General features: G+C 46.0%; 1 protein-coding gene across 1 annotated transcript in view; it reads left to right on the top strand.

The window, feature by feature from the left end:
* The first annotated feature begins 8,073 nt into the window (after window positions 1-8,073).
* Window positions 8,074-24,769, top strand: part of LOC123076226 (beta-glucosidase 1-like) — a 33,220-nt gene continuing 16,524 nt past the window's right edge. The window contains exons 1-4 of the mRNA XM_044498593.1: window positions 8,074-8,110; window positions 8,872-8,985; window positions 22,491-22,564; window positions 22,656-22,731. Coding sequence (XP_044354528.1) covers window positions 8,074-8,110; window positions 8,872-8,985; window positions 22,491-22,564; window positions 22,656-22,731 — 301 coding nt within the window. The remainder of the gene's footprint in view (window positions 8,111-8,871; window positions 8,986-22,490; window positions 22,565-22,655; window positions 22,732-24,769) is intronic.

Raw genomic sequence — 24,769 nt, forward strand, 5'->3', positions numbered from 1 at the left:
GATAACACACAACCAATAAAATGTAGCTATAATTATATATACTTGTCAGTATATTCGAACATAAATGTGTAAACATCTAAATATGTGTTCCAGTGAACAACCCACTACTGATTCAATCAGCTTTAGTCTTTGGATGCATACCTGATCTAGTCTTAGAAGTTCCCTCTTGAACCTTGTTAATCATCTGTGAGGGAAACATAAAGCTCATGCAGTCAGGATAGAAATGGCTAGTTAACTTCACTACTGATACTGATAGCTTCAGTCCTCTTAACTGTGAAGATAATATGTAACAGTTTGAAAGAAAAATAAAGTCCATAGTAAATGTAGATTTAGTTGGTGCGGTATTTTATAGTGATTTAAAGCCAAAGCAATCCTCGTGGTCAGCTAGCCAACTATGTCGAAGTTTAGACCCTTATACATACAGCTAGCTGATTGGACTATTTCTCTAGAAAATATCAAGTCTGAACACACTAAACTGCACGGGCTAGAGCTCAATGCGCATATTACAGTACACAAACTAGAGCTAGTCTTGCTATTGCACAAATAAATATTGTTCTATTCGGCTAAAATTTCGTCCATGTGGGTTTTCATTGACCACATGATGCTAATTTGACCCCTAATTTCTAACATAATAGGGTAGAGGGAAACATATGAGTTTTGACAACGTATCTATCATATGTCCATACACAAATGTATTCTCATGTGTTGAAGTTAGTTACGGATATTTTAGCTATTATAGGTGACAGAATTTCAATTGCATAACCGGGGAAATGAACATTTTATAAAGTGTACTTATTAAGATTGGAGGGTCTGCATATGTTGAATACAATATCCACTTCATCAAATGTCTGATCAAAGCTGATAAGTGTTAGAGATACAACAGGCAAATCAACACGAGAAGAATGAAAACAAGCAGGAGACACAAGATTTGACGTGGAAAACCCTCCAACATGAAGGGGGAAAACTATAGGCGTCAGCCAGCAAATTTTCACTATATTGGGGGAGGTACAAACGCCGGGGATTTACAACTGATCAACTTATCCTGTGCGGCGGCTTACAAGAATTATATATAACACAGGTGACCTAGGTCAATACTCTTCGGCCCAAGCCTACCGGCGACGGGCCTCGCTCCGCTCACTCGACAGAAGTTAGCCTTTCTCTTTATACTTGAATTTGGAGCATAACATAACAATAAGTAATCATTCAACAGTACCAAAACGTATATTTTTACTGAGAATTCAAGCAATATACATCATTGTCTTATTTTTGTAAGAGCAGCTAACAATACACAAACAAGGCATATTGTGCAATTACTGCTTATGCAACTCATATCGGATATCATACACATATATGCCAACATAGAACCTTATGATAAAAGATAATGATGCACAACCCTATGGTGCAGCAGGGGATACATAACACAGATGTAAATCACCAAACGAGCAAACTACATCCGTACACAAAACAAAGACACATTGTATCTGAAACCCATACCTCAACAGGAACCCGAAGATACTTGATTGTGTTCCCACGAATATAGCACTCCGGCATCCTCCAAAACGTATCACCATCCTACAAACCCAACCATAAAAGTAAGACAAGACATCTCAGTCTAATCTAGTAACACTACTGGAATTGCCCTATACGCCGAGTGCCACGGACACTTGGCAAAGGGCCAATAACCGCTGGCAACACCTTTGTCGAGAGTCGCACTCGGCAAAGGCCACCCGACGTACACCTCTTAGGAAAACAGGAATATGCCGAGAGCCAAGACATGGGCAATCGGCAAAGTGTTTGCCGAGATCCAAACAGTACAACTCGGCAATATAAAGTGACTTCACGTCGGCTGGTTCCGTCACCTCTTTGCGGGGGCATGGCACGTGTCATGCGGTTTCCCCTTTTAGAGCATGAGAATTTTCAAGGCCAACGGAGCAACAGAACCCGCACTTCCTGCACAAACCGGACACGTTCCCTCTCAATACCCAGAGACTAGCTCGGAGACGGTGCGGTTTACAAGTGGCCTCAGGGTAGGCTTACTCGAAACGCGCTGAAACTTTTACCACACCCTACAGGGGCCATGTGATGACACCATGCCAGATCCCGAGCAATCCTACCATCGTACGATTTTCTGAAGATTTCAACGGTTGCATCAGGAATGACACCGAGCTACTTTTGGTAACCCGGTGGTAGGGCATGCCCCTCCCTCATTTGTGCAAGGCCTAGGCATGCCACAAGGACATCACAAAGGATTTCCCATGCCGCTACTGGGCATGAGTTTTTTTAACCTTGACCGTAGAACAATCATTCTACGGTATTTTCATTAATAAAGGTATAACAAATTTACAAAAATACAAATAAATTCATACAAGAGGCTATAAGCACCTCAGCCTATACCAGTTATGGGAATCATAAGTGTAACCATTACAAGAATTGTTCAGACTAGGCTTTGATCTTATCTACTTTCCCTTCTTTCATCCTGAGTAGAATAGCCCATAGCCCTTCTTTCAAGTAGAATTTCCATGTACCTAGATGAGGAGGAGCTGATCTGAAGATTTTATCATTTCTGCTAACCAAATGCTCCAACAGCTCATAATGATGATGTCCAGTGCAAAGTCATTTGGTAAATGATTGGCAATGAGAAGGAATTCCTCAAATGTTGACATGCCTCTAGTCCTTCCTGGGGAGATGATATCCCAGCATGAGATCGCAAAAGGGCAGTTCCAGAATAGGTCGAGCAATGTTTCTTCCACAGCATCAGAGCATAAAGCACAATGGTGATCTGGGAGATGCATACTCCTTCTGTGTGGCATGTTTCTGGTGTTAAGTCTGTCATGTAACAAAAGCCAGCAAAAAATCTTATGTTTAAGTCTGCAGGATGTACCTTAGAGGTTTTTGAAGATTACATGAGCTGCGTTGGTTCCCATGATTCGCTTATACATTTTCATTGAAGAGTATTGCCCGGAGGGACAATGGTATTTCCAAATGTCATTATTGTCAGAGTTTTCTCTACTGGTAATCATATCTTGCACCCTATTAAATTGCTGGAAAGCTTGTTGTGAAAGGGGTCTCTGAAATTGTATGCTGAAATCATCTTGGTTCATAATACTCCTTAGAGCCATCTCCTTGTTGATGACAAATGAGAAAAGTTATGGATATTTTCTCTACAGTGGTTGTCCAGCCCAATTATCTGACCAAAAGAGGGTTGTGTCTCCTTTTCCAGCTTGACAAATAGAATGGTTCTTGTACAATGGTAGTAGTTTAAGTAAGGCTTTCCACCAGAAAGAACGAACCATTTTATCTCCAGGTAGAGCATCTTGATAGTAGGATTCCCAAATGATGTGAACCCATGGAGTGTCTGTTTTATTGAGGAACTTGTGGAGGAATTTCATTAATAGAACCTTGTTGTGAACTGTGATATCCAATATGCCTAATCCTCCCTGAGATTTGGGCCTACAGACTGTGTCCCATGCTATCAAGGTTGTACAGTTTATTGGGTGCCATTTCCTCCAAAAACAGTTCCTCAAGTAGCCACCAATCTGGTTACCACAGCTTTGGGTAACACCAGTGAGCACATGAAATAAATAGGCATGTTGGCGAAGACTGATTTGATCAAAGTAAGTTTGTCTCCGGTGGATAGTAAGGTGGAGCAACTTAACAGTCTACTTTCAATTCTCTTCATCATGGGCACAAAGTCCACAATTTTAGGCTTGCTCATCCATAGTGGAAACCCAGATAGGTATGGGGAAGAGTGCCAATTTTGCATCCAAGGATGGCAGAGAGAGCATTCATCTTATCAGGAGGAGTGTTGATGGAAATCATGGATTTAGCATAGTTAACCTTGAGTCCAGTATAGGCAGCATAGTGCAGGAGCAAATTCTTAATATGGTTCAACTGACCAAGATCAGCATTAACCACAAGGATTGTATCATCAGCACAGTGAATGATGGGGTAATCTGGGCAAGTTGTATGAAGGATAGGGGAGCTGATCATGGAATGTTGCATGGCCTCATTGAACATGGTTTGAAGAAGATCTGCTGCTAGAACAAAAATTTGGGGTGAAAGTTGATCTCCTTGTCTGACCCCTTTCTTGCAGAGAAATTGTTTCCCTCGAATGCCATTCAGAAGAATTGAGGAGAAACTAGTGCCATAAATCATTTTGATCCTATTAATCCACCTGGCACCAAAACCTTTAGCTTGCAGAATCTCAATTATTGTATCATGGTTGATCATGTCAAAAGATTTTTCAAAATCCAATTGAGAAGAATAATCTCTTTCCTGGATTGATGGCATTGATGTATATGTTCATAAGACCAAGCTAGACAATCCTGGATACACCTATTATTGAGGAAGCCATATTGATTTCTGTGGACCAGTTTCAGTATCACTTTCTACAGCCTGTTTGCTAGTAGTTTAGTGATGATTTTGGGAGTGCAGTTGAGTAGGGATATGGGTCTGAAATCAGCAGGAGTGGATGCTGGGTCTGTTTTGGGGATCAAGGTGATGAAGGAGTAGTTGATGCTTTGAAGGTTCACTTTCCACAGCAAAAATCTTCAATCAATCTGTAGAAATCAGGGGCAATGGTAGGCCAGCACGCTTTCAAGATGTGGCATTAAATTCATCAGTTCCAGGTTAGTTATCTGTAGGCATGTTGTGAACCACTTGATCTATCTCTGTTTTGGTAAATGGCACCTCAAGCTCCTCTAGGTTTTCCTCTGATGAGAGGAGATGTTGCAACAGTAAAGGGTTTTGAGTGTAGACAGTTGACCCAGTCTCTCTTTGAAAGCCCTATATAGTATAGTTGCCTTTGTCTGGTGGTTGTGATGCTCAAGATCATTTTCATGTCTTAACATAGCAATACAATTGTTCCTGTGTTTGATGGTGGCCTTAGCTTGAAAATATTTTGTGTTGGCTTCACCTACCTTAATTTTTCTGATGGTAGCCCTCTGTTTCAGGTATAATCTCTGGTGCTTCAAAATGTTCTCAAGCTGAGCTTTCAGAATTCTTCTTCCATTAGCTTCTACAGTGGTAAGGTCTCTGGCCTCTTCAATATAGTCAAAAACAAAGAATTAGGAAGTTGGTGTTTTCAATAATCTTCTTGAGGTCTGAGATATTCCTAGCCTAGTTCTTAAGCCCTCTTCTCAATCTTTTGAACTTTGTAGCAATAACTTTGCACTATCTCCTTCTCTCACTTCTTGTGTCCAAAGGTTTTTGACCACCTCTTGGAAATCATTGTGTACTAGCCAGAAATTTTCAAATCTGAAAATGTGTGATTTGGGAATGGATGTCCGGGCATGATTTCATGTGCCGCCTTGCTGATCTACAATTTCCGGCGATGAAACCCTAGCAGAGTAATAAATTTCTCGAATATTGCACGCGTGCCCGAAAAATGCGGGGGCGTGGCACGTGTCATGCGGTTGCCCCCTTTTAGAGCACGAGAAGTTTCGAGGCCAACGGAGCAACAGGACCCGCACTTCCTGCACAAACCGGACATGTTCCCTCTCTATACCCAGAGACTAGCTCGGAGACGGTGCGGTTTACAAGCGGCCTCAGGGGAAAATAATAGTTGAATTAATAAAAAACACACCAGCATCCACCATTAAGAAGATAGTCTATCACCTTGAATCTTCTCCGCCCGAAACAGGTGAAGATTCAAAGTGATAGTTCATCTCCTTAATAAGGGTGTAATGAATACCGAAGCTTACTGCATCTGGACTATCCCACTATTTAAACAGGTCATGTTGCTTGTCTCTAGGCGAGGTGGGACTAAAGTTTGATGGTAGCCTTATCTTTACCGAGATCTACTCTCGGCAACCGTTCCTTTATCAAGAGTTCCTCTCGATAATTGTCCTCTACCGAGAGCTGCTCTCGGTACAGGTGTGGTTGGATAAATTCGTAAAAAACGCCAACATCCATTCTTTAGAATACAGACTATCAATATGAATTTTATCTGTCCGGAACATGAAGATTCATAGTGACAATATGTATTCTTAATAATGAAGAGCGAAGCTTAATGCGATTGGAGTATTGAACTATTTAAATAGGTCTGTCTGCTTGTCGGTAGGCGAGGTGGGACTAAATCTTTGCCGAGAGCCACTCTCGGTAAAGAGTTGCAACCGTGATCGTGCCGTTATCCGGCGCCGGATGTGCCACCTAGCAAAACTTTGCCGTGTGGTGTCCACTTGGCCCTCGGCAAATAGTGCCTTTGCCGAGTGTTGCCTTTTTGCCGAGGCCTACTCTCGGCATTATCATGTGTTTGCCGAGATACTCCCTTTGCTGAGAGTCACTCTTGGCGTCTCTTACTTTGCCGAGTGCTTGTGGTTTGGCTCTCAACGAAGACCATGACACCCGCGTATACGAAATTTCCAGTAGTGTAAGACAAAAATGTTAAAGAGTCCAAGAGAATACCCAGCAATCTCTACATCAAGTGTGCAGTTCTGTGCATAACTTCTTTCAGAAATAAAGAGCTGCATCCCCTATTCTTTTTAGCCAAGTACTCCCTCCATTCCTAAATATAAATCTTTGTAGAGATTCCACTATGAACCACATACGGATGTATATAGATGCATTTTAAGTCTAGATTCATCCATTTTGCTCCGTATGTAGTCCATCTAGTAGAATCTCTACGAAGACTTATATTTAGAAACGGAGGGAGTATATAATGCCCTTAGCAAGCCATGCAAAAAAATTGCAATTAAGGGGCACCCACCGATCCCATATTGCAGTGTAAGTGGTGGCTTTGATCGTGCCAGCAAGTAACTCATTGTACGCCGAGCACACCAAGTACTGTCCTGAGGTGGACAGGTTCCAAATGAACTGATCCTCGATGCCCATGGCTAGACATCAAGGATCAGTTGGCGTGCAAGCTGCGATGGGTGAGTGCCCCTCGATTATTATTATTTTTTGACGAAAAGACTGCATGATGCAGCATTTCATTGAAATTAGGATAGAGTTATTATAGGGGCATTTGGATATGCCCAGGATACAAAGCTACTCCCTCCGTTTCAGATTACTCGTTGTGGTTTTAGTTCAAGTAGTATGCAGCGACCGACAGATGAAAGCACCAATACTAGCCTACCAACAATGATTAGAGGGACAGTGATTTGCTTAAAAATCCTATTACATCTTCATGTGTCACATGCAATTAGAATTAGAAATGTTCACTTCCAGAAACCTGGGGATACCAGTGTCCCTCTAACCATCCAAGGACAGTGGTATCCCCAGCCCACCAGGACTTCGTAAACTCAAGATGATATGACGGTTCAGTCTCTCGAAGATGTTCATATGAATAGGGTGTGCGTGTGTGTGTTCATAGGAATGAGTGTATGCGCGCATGTATGAGCGATTACGTCTGTACTGTGTTATAAAATAGGATTTTCAAAGAAGAGGTGTAAAGGCATCTCGAATCCAAACCCCTACTTGGCCATCAAATGTTAGAACAGAACGGTTCGGTCACTTTTAGGCCTCCAACGTGGGCTAAAATCTCCCACTATGGCCCAAAATCGAGGGGTGGAGTAGGGAGTCTGCACATCTGTCACGCCGAACTTCGACACCCCAGATCCAACTAAAATCCCATCTGAAGTACACGTTTTTCACTAGTCCGCACTGAAGCTCACCACTCCGCATGCCTGCATTCATGGTGCGATATCAGAGCTCCGTAGAGGAGCCTTCCTGGGCTATCAAAAGGACCTTGGCGATCCCAAAACTCTAGCTGCCGGAATCCCCCTCCCTCTTCCTATCCTTCTGTCGCCCGGAACTAAGCTCGACACGGAACCCATCAATCATCACAAACCCAAGACCCCGTCTGCCATTGCCATGGTCCGCGAGAAGGTCACATGGTACAAGAAGCTCACGCCAGAGTAAGGCGCCCTCATCGCGGCAGAAGTGTGTCGCTGAGGGCCGGCGCGCGGCTCACATTGCGGTTGCGAAGATCGAGCTCGGGGAAGGAGGAGGAAGAGGAGATCATCTACTGCAAAGTCGAGCATGCATAGATGTCTGACGACCTCGTAGCCAAAGAGGAGGACGAGGAGGCTGGCGGCATCGATGCAGTGGATTCGGCTGGCTGCCAATGACCACATGGCTGATGACTCGAGCTCACCTCCAAACGGCCAACGTTGGAGTTCCTAGCTTGCAAGTCGACCGAAACGTTTGTCCATCGACCCGTTGAATAAAGGAAAAGAAATTGGACGGCTGTAGGTGGGCCTACGAGCACGGGTGCAGCGTACTGTACATCCGTTTTTCACGAGAGCCCGGACAGATCACATCAAACCTCGTCCGTACATGCCACACCCCTTCGCGCGGACAACGGAGAAGACAGCAACGCACAACCGATGAGGCCTCGGCAAAATTGATAAATTTGACCTATGGACGAAATCAAATCACAGAATGAACTGTCCGTGAAACTATTTCACGCGGCTGACCTTTTTGTGTGACGCCCGACACGAAGGCGCCACACTATACTGTGCAACGCCTCACAGATAGGTGCTACACGCCTGGCCAGCGTCGCACCCGTGTGATCCAAAAATTACTAAGTCAGTGTGCAGCGCCTGAGAGTTAGGCGCCACACTATACAGTATAGCGCCTAGCTTCTAGCCGTTGCACTAATGTTGCTTCATTTTGTAGTGCAACCACTAGTGCAGCGACTGAGAGCTAGGCGTCACACTATACAGTGCAGCGCCTAGCTCTTAGGCTCTGCACAATGACTTAGCAATTTTTAGGCAGTCTGAGGTGCAACGCTGGTCAGGCGTGTAGCGCCTATCTGTGAGGCGTTGCACAATGTAGTGTGGCGCCTTCGTGTCGGGCGTCACATAAAAAAGTCAGCCACGTGAAATAGTTTCACGGGCAGTTCATTCTGTGATTTGATTTCGTCCACAGGTCAAATTTGTCAAATTTGCCTGAGGCCTCTCCGCGCCGTTGCTCTACTCCTCGTCGCGACGGCGGCGGTGGCGGCGGCACCGCCATGGGCGGTGAGCGGCCAGCATTACGGCTGTTAGAGTAGTCATTATGGTATACGACTTCTAGTCCAAGTCAGTTTTGTACCCCTACCTCAAGTCGGTTTGTACCCTCTTATATACTCTTGTATGCCGCACCAAATCATCAATAAGCAACAGTTTTATTCAGCTTTCATGGTATCAGATACCGGTCCCAGGGTTTAGGGTATGGCTCCGCCAACGCCACCGCCGCCGCCGCCGCCCGGCTACTTTGAGCGCCGGGCCGCACTCATCGCCAAGGCTGCCAACGCCGCGGTCGCTTCTCTCTCGGCCCTCGCCATAGCTCCACAAAACTACCCTGCACCCATCCTCGCCGCACCAATATCTCTTGCTGACACAATCTCCGACGTCAGCCCCTACATCCCCATAGTTCTTGATCTCGCCGCCCACAAGTACTACCATTGGAGACATCTCTTCGATCTCCACCTCGGCCGCTGCAACCTGCGCTCGCATGTCGCCGCCAACTATCTTCCCCGCCCCGACGATCCGCAATGGTTGAAAGACGATCTCGCGATCGTCCAGTGGTTCTACACCCGCATCACCACCGAGATCTTCAACATGCTCGATCACGATGGCGCCACCGCTGCCAACATCTGGCACTCCCTCCGTCAGCTCTTCCAAAGCAACACCGACGCTCGGAAAAACGCTCTCCACACCGAGCTTCGCAATATGGTGCAAGGAGACGCCCCGGTGAACCTGTTCTGCCAGCGCGTTAAGACCATTGGTGATAAGCTCCGCGAACTCGGCGATACAGTTAGCGACTCACAGCTAATCAATATCGTCGGCGGCGGCCTCAGCGAAGACTTTGACAAGCAAGCCTCGTTCATACCGATCATACGGCCCCCTCCTACCTTCGCTGAAGTTCGTTCCTTGCTACAACTCGTGGCGGAAACACAAGCTCGAAAGGACTCTCGCCCCAAGGTCTTTCATGCTGCGGCTCGTCCTCCTCTGTCGTCTACACCAGCGCCGCCTTCCAGGCCGGCTCCTGCCGCCGGGCCGTCCGCATCGTCATCTGTTGAACCGCCCCCAGGCTGGCGTCCTAGTCCGAACTACCGCGACAAAAACCCTATCTACAGGCCGCCGTCGACTCGTTCGGTTCCGCCTACGACATCACCAGCACCGAGTCCTGCATCACCCACCAGTGCTCCATCTGCGGTTGCATGGCGTCCTCCTCATGATCCTTGGACGGGGCTTGTTCAAGCATGGCCCATGCCCTGGTCCGCTCCGTCCACCCTCGGTGCTCCGCCGGCATACTCAGGTGCCTGGCAACCCGGCCTTCGGCCGCCTACTGGTGCTCCCAGGGTTCTCAACCCCCGACAGCCGGCCAATGCCTATCACGCCGCCCCGACGTATGCTCCTTATGGTCATTACAGCACCGACGGCGGCGCCTACTACACACCTCAGCCGGCCCTGCTCCCGACGCCACCCCCACCACAGCTGGCCAATGCCTACTACACTCCCCAGCCGGCCCTACTGCCTTCACCATCGTATCCGCCGGCACCGCTTCCGACGCCACCCTCACCTGCGATGCCGAGCTGGGATCAAGCTGCCTTTCTCCAGGCCATGAATAACTTTGCTGCACAAGGAAACTCAGGTACGGATTGGATCTTTGATTCAGGGGCCTCTAGTCATATGTCTGCATCTAGTAATTGGTTATCTTCTTGTACTAAATCTCCTTTCCCTTCCATTATCCTTGGAGATGGATCATCTATTCCTATATATTGTGTTGGTCAGGCTCAACTTCCCTCTTCCACCAAACCTCTTTTACTTCGCGATGTTCTAGTTGCACCTGCCCTCATTAAAAATCTTATCTCTGTTCGCCAATTTACTTGCGACAATCTAGTTTCGGCTGAATTTGACCCTTTTGGTTTATCTGTGAAGGATTACCTGACCAAGGCCGAGATCGCTCGCTTCAATAGCTCCGGTGATCTTTATTCTCTTAATGGAGTTCCTGCCGCCACCCCTCCAACATCCATGCTGGCCTCCGTCGATCTCTGGCATCGTCGCTTGGGCCATCCCAACCCCGCCGTCTTAGCTTCTATGCTTAGTGAATTTACCATACCATGTAATAGAAAATATCATAATTCTGTGTTTTGCGAGTCTTGTCAATTAGGCAAACATGTGCGTCTTCCCTTTAGTTCCTCTAGTTCTTGTAGCACTTATCCCTTTGAATTAATACATTGTGATTTATGGACCTCTCCCATTGCAAGTGTTTCGGGTTTTAAATACTACCTTGTTATTGTTGGGGAACGTAGTAATTTCAAAAAAAAATCCTACGCACACGCAAGATCATGGTGATCCATAGCAACGAGAGGGGAGAGTGTTGTCCACGTACCCTCGTAGACCGACAGCGGAAGCGTTATCACAACGCGGTTGATGTAGTCGTACGTCTTCACGATCCGACCGATCAAGTACCGAACGTACGGCACCTCCGAGTTCTACACACGTTCAGCTCGATGACGTCCCTCGAACTCCGATCCAGCCGAGTGTTGAGGGAGAGTTTCGTCAGCACGACGGCGTGGTGACGATGATGATGTTCCACCGACGCAGGGCTTCGCCTAAGCTCCGCGACGGTATTATCGAGGTGTAATATGGTGGAGGGGGGCACCGCACACGCCTAACAGATCTCAAGGATCAATTGTTGTGTCTCTGGGGTGCCCCTGCCCCCGTATATAAAGGAGCAAGGGAGGAGGAGGCCGGCCCTAGGAGGGGGCGCACCAAGTGTGGAGTCCTACTAGGACTCCCTAGTCCTAGTAGGATTCCACCTCCCATATGGAATAGGAAAAGAGGAAGGGAAAAAGAGAAGGAAGGAAGGGGGCGCCCCCCTTCCCTAGTCCAATTCGGACCAGACAAGGGGAGGGGTGCGGCCACCCTTGAGGCCCTTTTTCTTCTTTCCCGTATGGCCCAATAAGGCCCAATACGTATTCCCGTAACTCTCCGGTACTCCGAAAAATACCCGAATCACTCGGAACCTTTCCGAAGTCCGAATATAGTCGTCCAATATATCGATCTTTACGTCTCGACCATTTCGAGACTCCTCGTCATATCCCCGATCTCATCCAGGACTCCGAACTCCTTCGGTACATCAACATACATAAACTCATAATAAACTGTCATCGTAACTTTAAGCGTGCGGACCCTACGGGTCGAGAACTATGTAGACATGACCGAGACATGTCTCCGGTCAATAACCAATAGCGGGACCTGGATGCCCATATTGGCTCCCACATATTCTACGAAGATCTTTATCGGTCAGACCGCATAACAACATACGTTGTTCCCTTTGTCATCGGTATGTTACTTACCCGAGATTCGATCGTCGGTATCTCGATACCTAGTTCAATCTCGTTACCGGAAAGTCTCTTTACTCGTTCCGTAATACATCATCCCACAACTAACTCATTAGTCACAATGCTTGCAAGGCTTATAGTGATGTGCATTACCGAGTGGGCCCAGAGATACCTCTCCGACAATCGGAGTGACAAATCCTAATCTCGAAATACGCCAACCCAACAAGTACCTTTGGAGACACCTGTAGAGCACCTTTATAATCACCCATTTACGTTGTGACGTTTGGTAGCACACAAAGTGTTCCTCCGGTAAACGGGAGTTGCATAATCTCATAGTCATAGGAACATGTATAAGTCATGAAGAAAGCAATAGCAACATACTAAACGATCGGGTGCTAAGCTAACGTAATGGGTCATGTCAATCACGTCATTCTCCTAATGAGGTGATCTCGTTAATCAAATGACAACTCATGTCTATGGCTAGGAAACATAACCATCTTTGATTAACGAGCTAGTCTAGTAGAGGCATACTAGTGACACTCTGTTTGTCTATGTATTCACACATGTATTATGTTTCCGGTTAATACAATTCTAGCATGAATAATAAACATTTATCATGATATAAGGAAATAAATAATACTTTATTATTGCCTCTAGGGCATATTTTCTTCAGTCTCCCACTTGCACTAGAGTCAATAATCTAGTTCACATCGCCATGTGATTTAACATCAAAAATTCACATCACCATGTGATTAACACCCATAGTTCACATCTCTATGTGACCAACACTCAAAGGGTTTACTAGAGTCAATAATCTAGTTCACATCGCTATGTGATTAACACCCAAAAAGTACTAAGGTGTGATCATGTTTTGATTGTGAGATAATTTTAGTCAATGGGTCTGTCACATTCAGATCCGTAAGTATTTTGCAAATTTCTATGTCTACAATGCTCTGCACGGAGCTACTCTAGCTAATTGCTCCCACTTTCAATATGTATCTAGACCGAGACTTAGAGTCATCCAGATTTAGTTTCAAAACTTGCATCGACGTAACCTTTTACGACGAACCTTTTGTCACTTCCATAATCGAGAAACATATCCTTATTCCACTAAGGATAATTTTGACCGCTGTCCAGTGATCTACTCCTAGATCACTATTGTACTCCCTTGCCAAAATCAGTGTAGGGTATACAATAGATCTGGTACATAGCATGGCATACTTTATAGAACCTATGGCCAAGGCATAGGGAATGACTTTCATTCTTTTTCTATCTTCTGCCGTGGTCGGGCTTTGAGTTTTACTCAATTTCACACCTTGTAACACAGGCAAGAACTCTTTCTTTGACTGTTCTATTTTGAACTACTTCAAAATCTTGTTAAGGTATGTACTCATTGAAAAAACTTATCAAGCGTCTTGATCTATCTCTATAGATCTTGATGCTCAATATGTAAGCAGCTTCACCGAGGTCTTTCTTTGAAAAACTCCTTTCAAACACTCCTTTATGCTTTGCAGAATAATTCTACATTATTTCCGATCAACAATATGTCATTCACATATACTTATCAGAAATGCTGTAGTGCTCCCACTCACTTTCTTGTAAATACAGGCTTCACCGCAAGTCTGTATAAAACTATATCCTTTGATCAACTTATCAAAGTGTATATTCCAACTCCGAGATGCTTGCACCAGTCCATAGATGGATCGCTAGAGCTTGCATATTTTGTTAGCACCTTTAGGATTGACAAAACTTTCTGGTTGCATCATATACAACTCTTCTTTAATAAATCCATTAAGGAATGCAGTTTTGTTTATCCATTTGCCATATTTCATAAAATGCGGCAATTGCTAACATGATTCAGACAGACTTAAGCATAGATACGTGAGAAACTCTCATCGTAGTCAACATCTTGAACTTGTCGAAAACCTTTTTGCGACAATTCTAGCTTTGTAGATAGTGACACTACTATCAGCATCCATCTTCCTCTTGAAGATCCATTTAATCTCAATGGCTCGCCGATCATTGGGCAAGTCAATCAAAGTCCATACTTTGTTCTTCATACATGGATCTCATCTCAGATTTCATGGCCTCAAGCCATTTTGCAGAATCTGGGCTCACCATTGCTTCTTCATAGTTCGTAGGTTCGTCATGGTCTAGTAACATAACCTTCAGAACAGGATTACCGTACCACTCTGGTGCGGATCTTACTCTGGTTTACCTACAAGGTTTGGTAGTAACTTGATCTGCAGTTACATGATCATCATCATTAACTTCCTCACTAATTGGTGTAGGAGTCACAGGAACAGATTTCTGTGATGAACTACTTTCCAATAAGGGAGCAGGTACAGTTACCTCATCAAGTTCTACTTTCCTCCCACTCACTTCTTTCGAGAGAAACTCCTTCTCTAGAAAGGATCCATTCTTAGTAACGAATGTCTTGCCTTCGGATCTGTGATAGAAGGTGTACCCAACTGTCTCCTTTGGGTATCCTATGAAGACACATTTCTCCGATTTGGGTTTGAGCTTATCAGGATGAAACTTTTTCACATAAGCATCGCAACCCCAAACTTTAAGAAACGACAACTTTGGTTTCTTGCCAAACCACAGTTCATAAGGCGTCGTCTCAACGGATTTTGATGGTGCCCTATTTAACGTGAATGTAGCTGTCTCTAATGCATAACCCCAAAACGATAGTGGTAAATTGGTAAGAGACATCATAGATTGCACTATATCCAATAAAGTACGTTTATGACGTTCGGACACACCATTATGCTGTGGTGTTCCAGGTGGCGTGAATTTGTGAAACTATTCCACATTGTTTTAATTGAAGACCAAACTCGTAACTCAAATATTTGTCTCCGCGATCAAATCATAGAAACCTTATTTTCTCGTCACGATGATTTTCTACTTCACTCTGAAATTCTTTGAACTTTTCAAATGCTTCAGACTTATGTTTCATCAAGTAGATATACCCATATCTGCTCAAATCATCTGTGAAGGTCAGAAAATAATGATATCCGCCACGAGCCTCAATACTCATTGGACCACATACATCTATATGTATGACTTTCAACAAATCTGTTGCTCTCTCCATAGTTCCGGAGAACGGCGTTTTAGTCATCTTGCCCATGAGGCACGGTTCGCAAGCATCAAGTGATTCATAATCAAGTGATTCCAAAATCCCATCAGTATGGAGTTTCTTCATGCGCTTTACACCAATATGACCTAAACGGCAGTGCCACAAATAAGTTGCACTATCATTATTAACTTTGCATCTTTTGGCTTCAATATTATGAATATGTGTATTACTACGATCGAGATCCAACAAACCATTTTCATTGGTGTGTATGACCATAGAAGGTTTTATTCATGTAAACAGAACAACAATGGTTCTCTAACTTAAATGAATAACCGTATTGCAATAAACATGATCAAATCATATTCATGCTCAACGCAAACACCAAATAACACTTATTTAGTTTCAACACTAATCCCGAAAGTACAGGGAGTGTGCGATGATGATCATATCAATCTTGGAACTACTTCCAACACACATCGTCACCTCGCCTTTTACTAGTCTCTGTTTATTCTGCAACTCCCGTTTTCGAGTTACTACTCTTAGCAACTGAACCAGTATCAAATACCGAGGGGTTGCTATAAACACTAGTAAGTACACATCAATAACATGTATATCCAATATACCTTTGTTCACTTTGCCATCCTTCTTATCCACCAAATACTTGGGGCAGTTCCGCTTCCAGTGACCAGTCCCTTTGCAGTAGAAGCACTTAGTCTCAGGCTTAGGTACAGACTTGGGCTTCTTCACTTGAGTAGCAACTTGCTTGCCGTTCTTTTGAAGTTCCCCTTCTATCCCTTTGCCCTTTTCTTGAAACTAGTGGTCTTGTTAACCATCAACACTTGATGCTCTTTCTTGATTTCTACCTTCGTCGATTTCAGCATCACGAAGAGCTCGGGAATTACTTTCGTCATCCCTTGCATACTATAGTTCATCACGAAGTTCTACTAACTTGGTGATGGTGACTAGAGAATTCTGTCAATCACTATTTTATCTGGAAGATTAACTCCCACTTGATTCAAGCGATTGTAGTACCCAGACAATCTGAGCACATGCTCACTAGTTGAGCGATTCTCCTCCATCTTTTAGCTATAGAACTTGTTGGAGACTTCATATCTCTCAACTCGGGTATTTGCTTGAAATATTAACTTCAACTCCTGGAACATCTCATATGGTCCATGACGTTCAAAACGTCTTTGAAGTCCCGATTCTAAGCCGTTAAGCATGGTGCACTAAACTATCAAGTAGTCATCATATTGAGCTAGCCAAACGTTCATAACGTCTGCATCTGCTCCTGCAATAGGTCTGTCACCTAGCGGTGCATCAAGGACATAATTTTTCTGTGCAGCAATGAGGATAATCCTCAGATCACGGATCCAATCCGCATCTTTGCTACTAACATCTTTCAACATAATTTTTCTCTAGGAACATATCAAAAATAAACACAGGGAAGCAACAACGCGAGCTATTGATCTACAACATAATTTGCAAAATACTATCAGGACTAAGTTCATGATAAATTTAAGTTCAATTAATCATATTACTTAAGAACTCCCACTTAGATAGACATCCCTCTAATCCTCTAAGTGATCACGTGATCCATATCAACTAAACCATGTCCGATCATCACGTGAGATGGAGTAGTTTCAACGGTGAACATCACTATGTTGATCATATCTACTATATGATTCACGCTCGACCTTTCGGTCTCCGTGTTCCGAGGCCATATCTGTTATATGCTAGGCTCGTCAAGTTTAACCTGAGTATTCCGCGTGTGCAACTGTTTTGCACCCGTTGTATTTGAACGTAGAGCCTATCACACCCGATCATCACGTGGTGTCTCAGCACGAAGAACTTTCGCAACGGTGCATACTCAGGGAGAACACTTATACTTTGATAATTTAGTGAAGGATCATCTTATAATGCTACCGTCAAACAAAGCAAGATAAGATGCATAAAGGATTAACATCACATGCAATCAATATAAGTGATATGATATGGCCATCATCATCTTGTGCTTGTGATCTCCATCTCCGAAGCACCGTGCTTGTGATCTCCATCTCCGAAGCACCGTCATGATCACCATCGTCACCGGCGCGACACCTTGATCTCCATCGTAGCATCGTTGTCGTCTCGTCAATCTTATGCTTCTACGACTATCGCTACCGCTTAGTGATAAAGTAAAGCATTACATGGCGATTGCATTGCATACAATAAAACGACAACCATATGGCTCCTGCCAGTTGCCGATAACTCGGTTACAAAACATGATCATCTCATACAACAAATTATATCACATCATGTCTTGACCATATCACATCACAACATGCCCTGCAAAAACAAGTTAGACGTCCTCTACTTTGTTGTTGCAAGTTTTACGTGGCTGCTACGGGCTTAGCAAGAACCGTTCTTACCTACGCATCAAAACCACAACGATAGTTTGTCAAGTTGGTGCTGTTTTAACCTTCGCAAGGACCGGGCGTAGCCACACTCGGTTCAACTAAAGTGAGAGAGACAGACACCCGCCAGTCACCTTTAAGCAACGAGTGCTCGCAACGGTGAAACCAGTCTCGCGTAAGCGTACGCGTAATGTCGGTCCGGGCCGCTTCATCTCACAATACCGCTGAACCAAAGTATGACATGCTGGTAAGCAGTATGACTTATATCGCCCACAACTCACTTGTGTTCTACTCGTGCATAGCATCAACGCATAAAACCAGGCTCGGATGCCACTGTTGGGGAACGTAGTAATTTCAAAAAAATTCCTACGCACACGCAAGATCATGGTGATGCATAGCAACGAGAGGGGAGAGTGTTGTCCACGTACCCTCGTAGACCGACAGCGGAAGCGTTATCACAACGCGGTTGATGTAGTCGTACGTCTTCACGATCCGACCGATCAAGTACCGAACGTACGGCACCTCCGAGTTCTACACACGTTCAGCTCGATGACGTCCCTCGAACTCCGATCCAGCCGAGTGTTGAGGGAGAGTTTCGTCAGCACGACGGCGTGGTGACGATGATGATGTTCCACCGACGCAGGGCTTCGCCTAAGCTCCGCAACGGTATTATCGAGGTGTAATATGGTGGAGGGGGCACCGCACACGGCTAAGAGATCTCAAGGATCAATTGTTGTGTCTCTGGGGTGCCCCCCTGCCCCCGTATATAAAGGAGCAAGGGAGGAGGAGGCCGGCCCTAGGAGGGGGCGCACCAAGTGTGGAGTCCTACTAGGACTCCCTAGTCCTAGTAGGATTCCACCTCCCATATGGAATAGGAAAAGAGGAAGGGAAAAAGAGAAGGAAGGAAGGGGGCGCCCCCCTTCCCTAGTCCAATTCGGACCAGACCAAGGGGAGGGGTGCGGCCACCCTTGAGGCCCTTTTCTTCTTTCCCGTATGGCCCAATAAGGCCCAATACGTATTCCCGTAACTCTCCGGTACTCCGAAAAATACCCGAATCACTCGGAACCTTTCCGAAGTCCGAATATAGTCGTCCAATATATCGATCTTTACGTCTCGACCATTTCGAGACTCCTCGTCATGTCCCCGATCTCATCCGGGACTCCGAACTCCTTCGGTACATCAACATACATAAACTCATAATAAAACTGTCATCGTAACTTTAAGCGTGCGGACCCTACGGGTTCGAGAACTATGTAGACATGACCGAGACACGTCTCCGGTCAATAACCAATAGCGGGACCTGGATGCCCATATTGGCTCCCACATATTCTACGAAGATCTTTATCGGTCAGACCGCATAACAACATACGTTGTTCCCTTTGTCATCGGTATGTTACTTGCCCGAGATTCGATCGTCGGTATCTCGATACCTAGTTCAATCTCGTTACCGGCAAGTCTCTTTACTCGTTCCGTAATACATCATCCCGCAACTAACTCATTAGTCACAATGCTTGCAAGGCTTATAGTGATGTGCATTACCGAGTGGGCCCAGAGATACCTCTCCGACAATCGGAGTGACAAATCCTAATCTCGAAATACGCCAACCCAACAAGTACCTTTGGAGACACCTGTAGAGCACCTTTATAATCACCCATTTACGTTGTGACGTTTGGTAGCACACAAAGTGTTCCTCCGGTAAACGGGAGTTGCATAATCTCATAGTCATAGGAACATGTATAAGTCATGAAGAAAGCAATAGCAACATACTAAACGATCGGGTGCTAAGCTAACGTAATGGGTCATGTCAATCACGTCATTCTCCTAATGAGGTGATCTCGTTAATCAAATGACAACTCATGTCTATGGCTAGGAAACATAACCATCTTTGATTAACGAGCTAGTCTAATAGAGGCATACTAGTGACACTCTGTTTGTCTATGTATTCACACATGTATTATGTTTCCGGTTAATACAATTCTAGCATGAATAATAAACATTTATCATGATATAAGGAAATAAATAATACTTTATTATTGCCTCTAGGGCATATTTCCTTCAGTTATCCTAGATGATTTCACCCACTTTGTCTGGACTTTTCCTCTACGCAACAAATTCGAGGTCCATTCTCTTTTCCTTAATTTTCAACGCTATGTGTCTGTTCACTTCTTCCTCCCAATTCACTTTATCCAATGTGACAATGGTCGCGAGTTTGATAACATTAAAAATCATACTTTCTTCTTACAACATGGCATCCTGCTTAGGTTCTCATGTCCCTACACCTCCCCTCAAAATGGTAAAGCAGAACGCTCTCTTCGCACCCTCAATGATATAGTTCGCACTCTCCTCATTCAATCATCTATGCCTCCCAAGTTTTGGGCTGAAGCCCTACACATGGCCACCTTCCTTCTAAATATTCGACCTTCTAAAACTAAACCCAACACTACTCCCTATTATTCCCTCTTTCTTTCCCATCCCGACTACTCCGCAGTTCGTGTTTTCGGCTGTCTCTGTTTTCCCAATGCCTACGCCACTTCTGCAAATAAATTATCACCACGCTCTATCCCATGTGCTTTTCTCGGCTTCTCTGACGAGCACAAAGGCTATCGCTGTCTCGACCTTCACACCGGACACGTTCATGTCTCTCGTCATGTCACGTTTGCTGAGCACATTTTTCCTTTCTCACAACGCACTACTACACCATCCAACACCCCTAGCTCCGCAAACACCCCCTCTCCCCGTCCTTTCCAACTATATACTCCCCTACCTGCCGAACACAACTTATCACCACCACCATTAACACCCACCATAGCCAATCCCAACCATACACTCACCCCACCCGAGACGTCTCCAACACCCCCGGCCCCTACTCCCACTCCACCACCCAGCCCTACTCCTTCGTCCGACTCTTCCGCTGCGCCGGACTCACCAGTACCCACCTTACCCCCTCGTGCTATTCCTACAGCAGCCCCGATTAATGATCATTGCATGCGTACTAGGGCCAAATCAGGATTTCATCAACCCCAAGACCGCGTAAACCTTCATACCTCCGTATCTCTCACTTCTCTTCCAAAGAATTACAAAACTGCTCTACTTGATCCCAATTGGGCCGCTGCCATGCAAGAAGAATATAATGCTTTACTTCAAAACAACACCTGGCAACTTGTTCCTCGTCCTCCCAATACAAATATTGTTTCTGGCAAATGGATTTTTCGCCAAAAGTTCCACTCCGATGGGAGCCTCTCACGATATAAAGCCAGGTGGGTTTGTCGTGGCTTTTCTCAGCAACAAGGAATTGATTACGAAGAAACCTTCTCTCCTGTTGTTAAACCTAGCACCATTCGCACCGTTCTTAGTGTTGTTGTCTCCTCTTCATGGCCCATTCACCAACTTGATGTTAAAAATGCTTTCCTCCATGGTTCCCTTCAAGAAACTGTCTACTGCCAGCAACCTCTGGGTTTTGAAAATCCATCCTTTCCAACTCATGTATGTCTTCTTCAGAAATCTCTCTACGGTCTTAAACAGGCCCCACGAGCTTGGTTTCAACGCTTCTCCTCCTTCATTCAAACAATAGGCTTCACTCCATCTCTCTCCGACACCTCTCTTTTTGTGTATCATCAAACTTCTGACACTGCCTATTTACTTCTCTATGTAGATGATATCATTCTTACCGCCTCCTCTCAAAAGTTCTTAGATCATATTGTCTCTCTTCTTAGATCTGAATTTTCTATGACTGACCTAGGACTCCTTCATCATTTCTTAGGCATTGCTGTTGTTCGAGATTCCTCCAGCCTTTTTCTTTCCCAACGCCAGTATATTCTTGATCTTCTTAATCGTGCTGGTATGCTTGACTGTCAATCATCTCGCACTCCTGTCGATACTAGTTTTAAACTTTCGGCTACTGGTGAACCCTTTTTCGATCCTACTCTCTATCGTAGCCTAACAGGTGCTCTCCAATATCTCACCATTACTCGTCCTGAAATCTCTTTTGCTGTTCAACAAGCATGTCTCTATATGCATGATCCCCGGGTTCCTCACTATAATCATGTTAAACGCATTCTTCGGTATTTAAAAGGAACTCTCAATCATGGTCTCCACCTCAATAATTCTTCTCCAAACTCGCTTACCGCATACTCTGATGCAGACTGGGCTGGTTGTCCTGACACTCGAAGGTCCACTTCCGGTTTTTGTGTTTTTCTTGGTAACAATTTGATTTCTTGGTCTTCAAAAAGACAGGTTACAGTCTCACGTTCGTCGGCCGAGGCTGAGTATCGCGCTGTGGCACATGCCGTTGCAGATACCATCTGGATTCGGCAGTTACTCTCTGAGCTACACAGGCCTATTGAGCAGGCCACTATTGTCTACTGTGACAACATATCAGCAGTCTACATGACCAGCAATCCAGTTCAACACCGACGCACAAAGCATATTGAGATTGATATTCATTTTGTTCATGAAAAGGTTGCTCTTGGTCAGGTTCGGGTGCTTCATGTTCCCTCTACGGCTCAGTTTGCTGACATTTTCACCAAGGCACTGCCTACTAAGCCGTTTCAAGATATCTGTTTCAGCCTCAACGTCGTCGAGCCTGCCGTTGATACTGCGGGGGGATGTTAGAGTAGCCATTATGGTATACGACTTCTAGTCCAAGTCAGTTTTGTACCCCTACCCCAAGTCGGTTTGTACCCTCTTATATACTCTTGTATGCCGCACCAAATCATCAATAAGCAACAGTTTTATTCAGCTTTCAACGGCTCGGTCAGCAGAGACGACTTCCCCATGGACTTCAGCTTCGGGGCTAGTACATCAGCTTATCAGGTGAGAACCATCACGCTTACATTCGTTCGCGGTGAAACAGCGAACACGATCGTTGACATGCTTCTGTGTGTGGTGGGCCGTCGGGATTCAGTGGGAAGGCGCAGCGGCGGAGGACGGCCGGACTCCCAACGTGTGGGACACCTTCGCTCACGCTCACGCCCACGCCGGTACGCAAGAACACTTGGTTTCCCTTATGCTGTGCCGCTAGCACACGTTTGTGCCACTGTTCTAGTAAAGTCTATTTTCAACCTTGAACTGGTAGAGATAGTGAAAATGAATCCTGAACTTTCAGTCTCTGAAGTTGACACCCCGTACTCGCTAATCCTGGTTAATTTCAACCCTATACCGACCCTGGACCTATTTGTTGCATCGGAAAAAGCAATCCCAACGGAGATCACTCGTTTCTATCACTGACTATGGGGGCCTATGTGTCATGCCCATCTTCCCCACTTCGTCCATACCAGCAACATGCTTCTTGCGCTCTGTTAGCTCTAATCTTGATTTGTAGCTGCATACCTAGTTTGTTTTTTGTCATGCATGTGACTTAGATGGCCTAGGGAGTGATAGGCAGGTGAAGGTTCACTTTGAGTCGGAGAAGAGGCGAGATGTCGAGCTGGTCATGCGACGCGGCCGGTGTGCAAGGTGTGATGCCATGGTGTTGTGCGATGCAGCAACGTCGTGTGAAGCGACATGGTACGAGGGAAGTGCAGCGTGACAACCTGTGTGAAAGAGCCCTGGAGCCAACATCTGCACATGCGTGAGCCGAGTGAACAGGTTGAGTCAGTTTGCATACATGTGAGTTTGTTAGCTGCATGTAGTGTGCCTTCGAGGCCAAGTCATGGCTTCTAGAGAGATTCCAGGATTAAGATAAGGTCAGTTACTACGTGGTTAGTGCAGGGAGAGTTTAGTGGAGTAGTGGGTCTAGGTAGTGGAGTGAGTTTTGCACCGCAAGAGTGCCAGCCTCTTCTATATAAATGTGTTGCTTTGAGTAATGAAAAAGTGAGGCCGAGAGGGCTGGGGAAGACGAAAAAAATATCCCCAGCCCCTCCCTCGTCGCCCCCCGCAAGGAGACGGGGAGGGAACCCTAGCGCGCCGCCACCGGGCACTTCCCTCCTCCTCCCCCCTCCCTCGCCGCCGCCAGCGTGCTCGGTCGGGCAAAGCTTGGCTGGAGCCAGCGGCGGCGGGGCGACCTCTTCTCCTCGCACGCTGGGCCGATGCGGGCGGCTCCGACGGGCAGGACGCGGCGCGGTGGCCGGGCACCGGGGCGTGGAGGCGCACAGGCGCCGAGGAAGCGGGCTGGTGCAGCTGCATCGTGATGGGCGGCGTGGACGGCGACAGGTCGTGCTGATGGTGGCGTTCGGCGACGGTGTGGGCTCTACCTAGATCTGGCGTGTGGCGGCCACTGGCTGCGAGCAGCGGGGGCCCGCGGCGGTGCATGGAGTCTCCGGCGAGGTGGAGCTGCTTGGAGTCTCGGCTTGGCGATCTGCTGCTCGGGCTCCTCCGGGTGGCTGCGGGTGGCCCGTTGCTTTCTTGTGGCGGTGGTCCGTGTTGCCGGCGGGGTGGCGCGGATCTATTTTGCGGTGGTGGATGGCGTCTGGTGGAGTGCAGGTGTAGGGGGCCGACCTAGTCCCCGCTAGTATGCCTTCGCATTAGTGCTCTCCGGCCTTGCTGCTCCATTGCGGCGTCGCTCTGAGTAGGTGCCTGTGTTGCTACTATGCTGGAGGTCAGATTGACGCCGATGGCCACTGGTGTGGCAGTGTGCGAGTTTGGCTCGACCAAGGTCAAGGACCAGTTGTTGGGGAACGTAGTAATTTCAAAAAATTTCCTACGCACACGCAATATCATGGTGATGCATAGCAACGAGAGGGGAGAGTGTTGTCCACGTACCCTCATAGACCGAAAGCGGAAGCGTTAGCACAACGCGGTTGATGTAGTCGTACGTCTTCACGATCCGACCGATCCAAGTACCGAACGTACGGCACCTCCGAGTTCAGCACACGTTCAGCTCGATGACGTCCCTCGAACTCCGATCCAGCCGAGCTTTGAGGGAGTGTTCCGTCAGCACGACGGCGTGGTGACGATGATGATGTTCTACCAACGCAGGGCTTCGCCTAAGCACCGCTACAATATTATCGAGGTGGATTATGGTGGAGGGGGGCACCGCACACGGCTAAGAGATCAAGAGATCAATTTTTGTGTCTATGG

This window comes from Triticum aestivum, chromosome 3D (assembly GCF_018294505.1).
Source record: "Triticum aestivum cultivar Chinese Spring chromosome 3D, IWGSC CS RefSeq v2.1, whole genome shotgun sequence".
In the NCBI taxonomy this organism is placed as follows: domain Eukaryota; kingdom Viridiplantae; phylum Streptophyta; class Magnoliopsida; order Poales; family Poaceae; genus Triticum; species Triticum aestivum.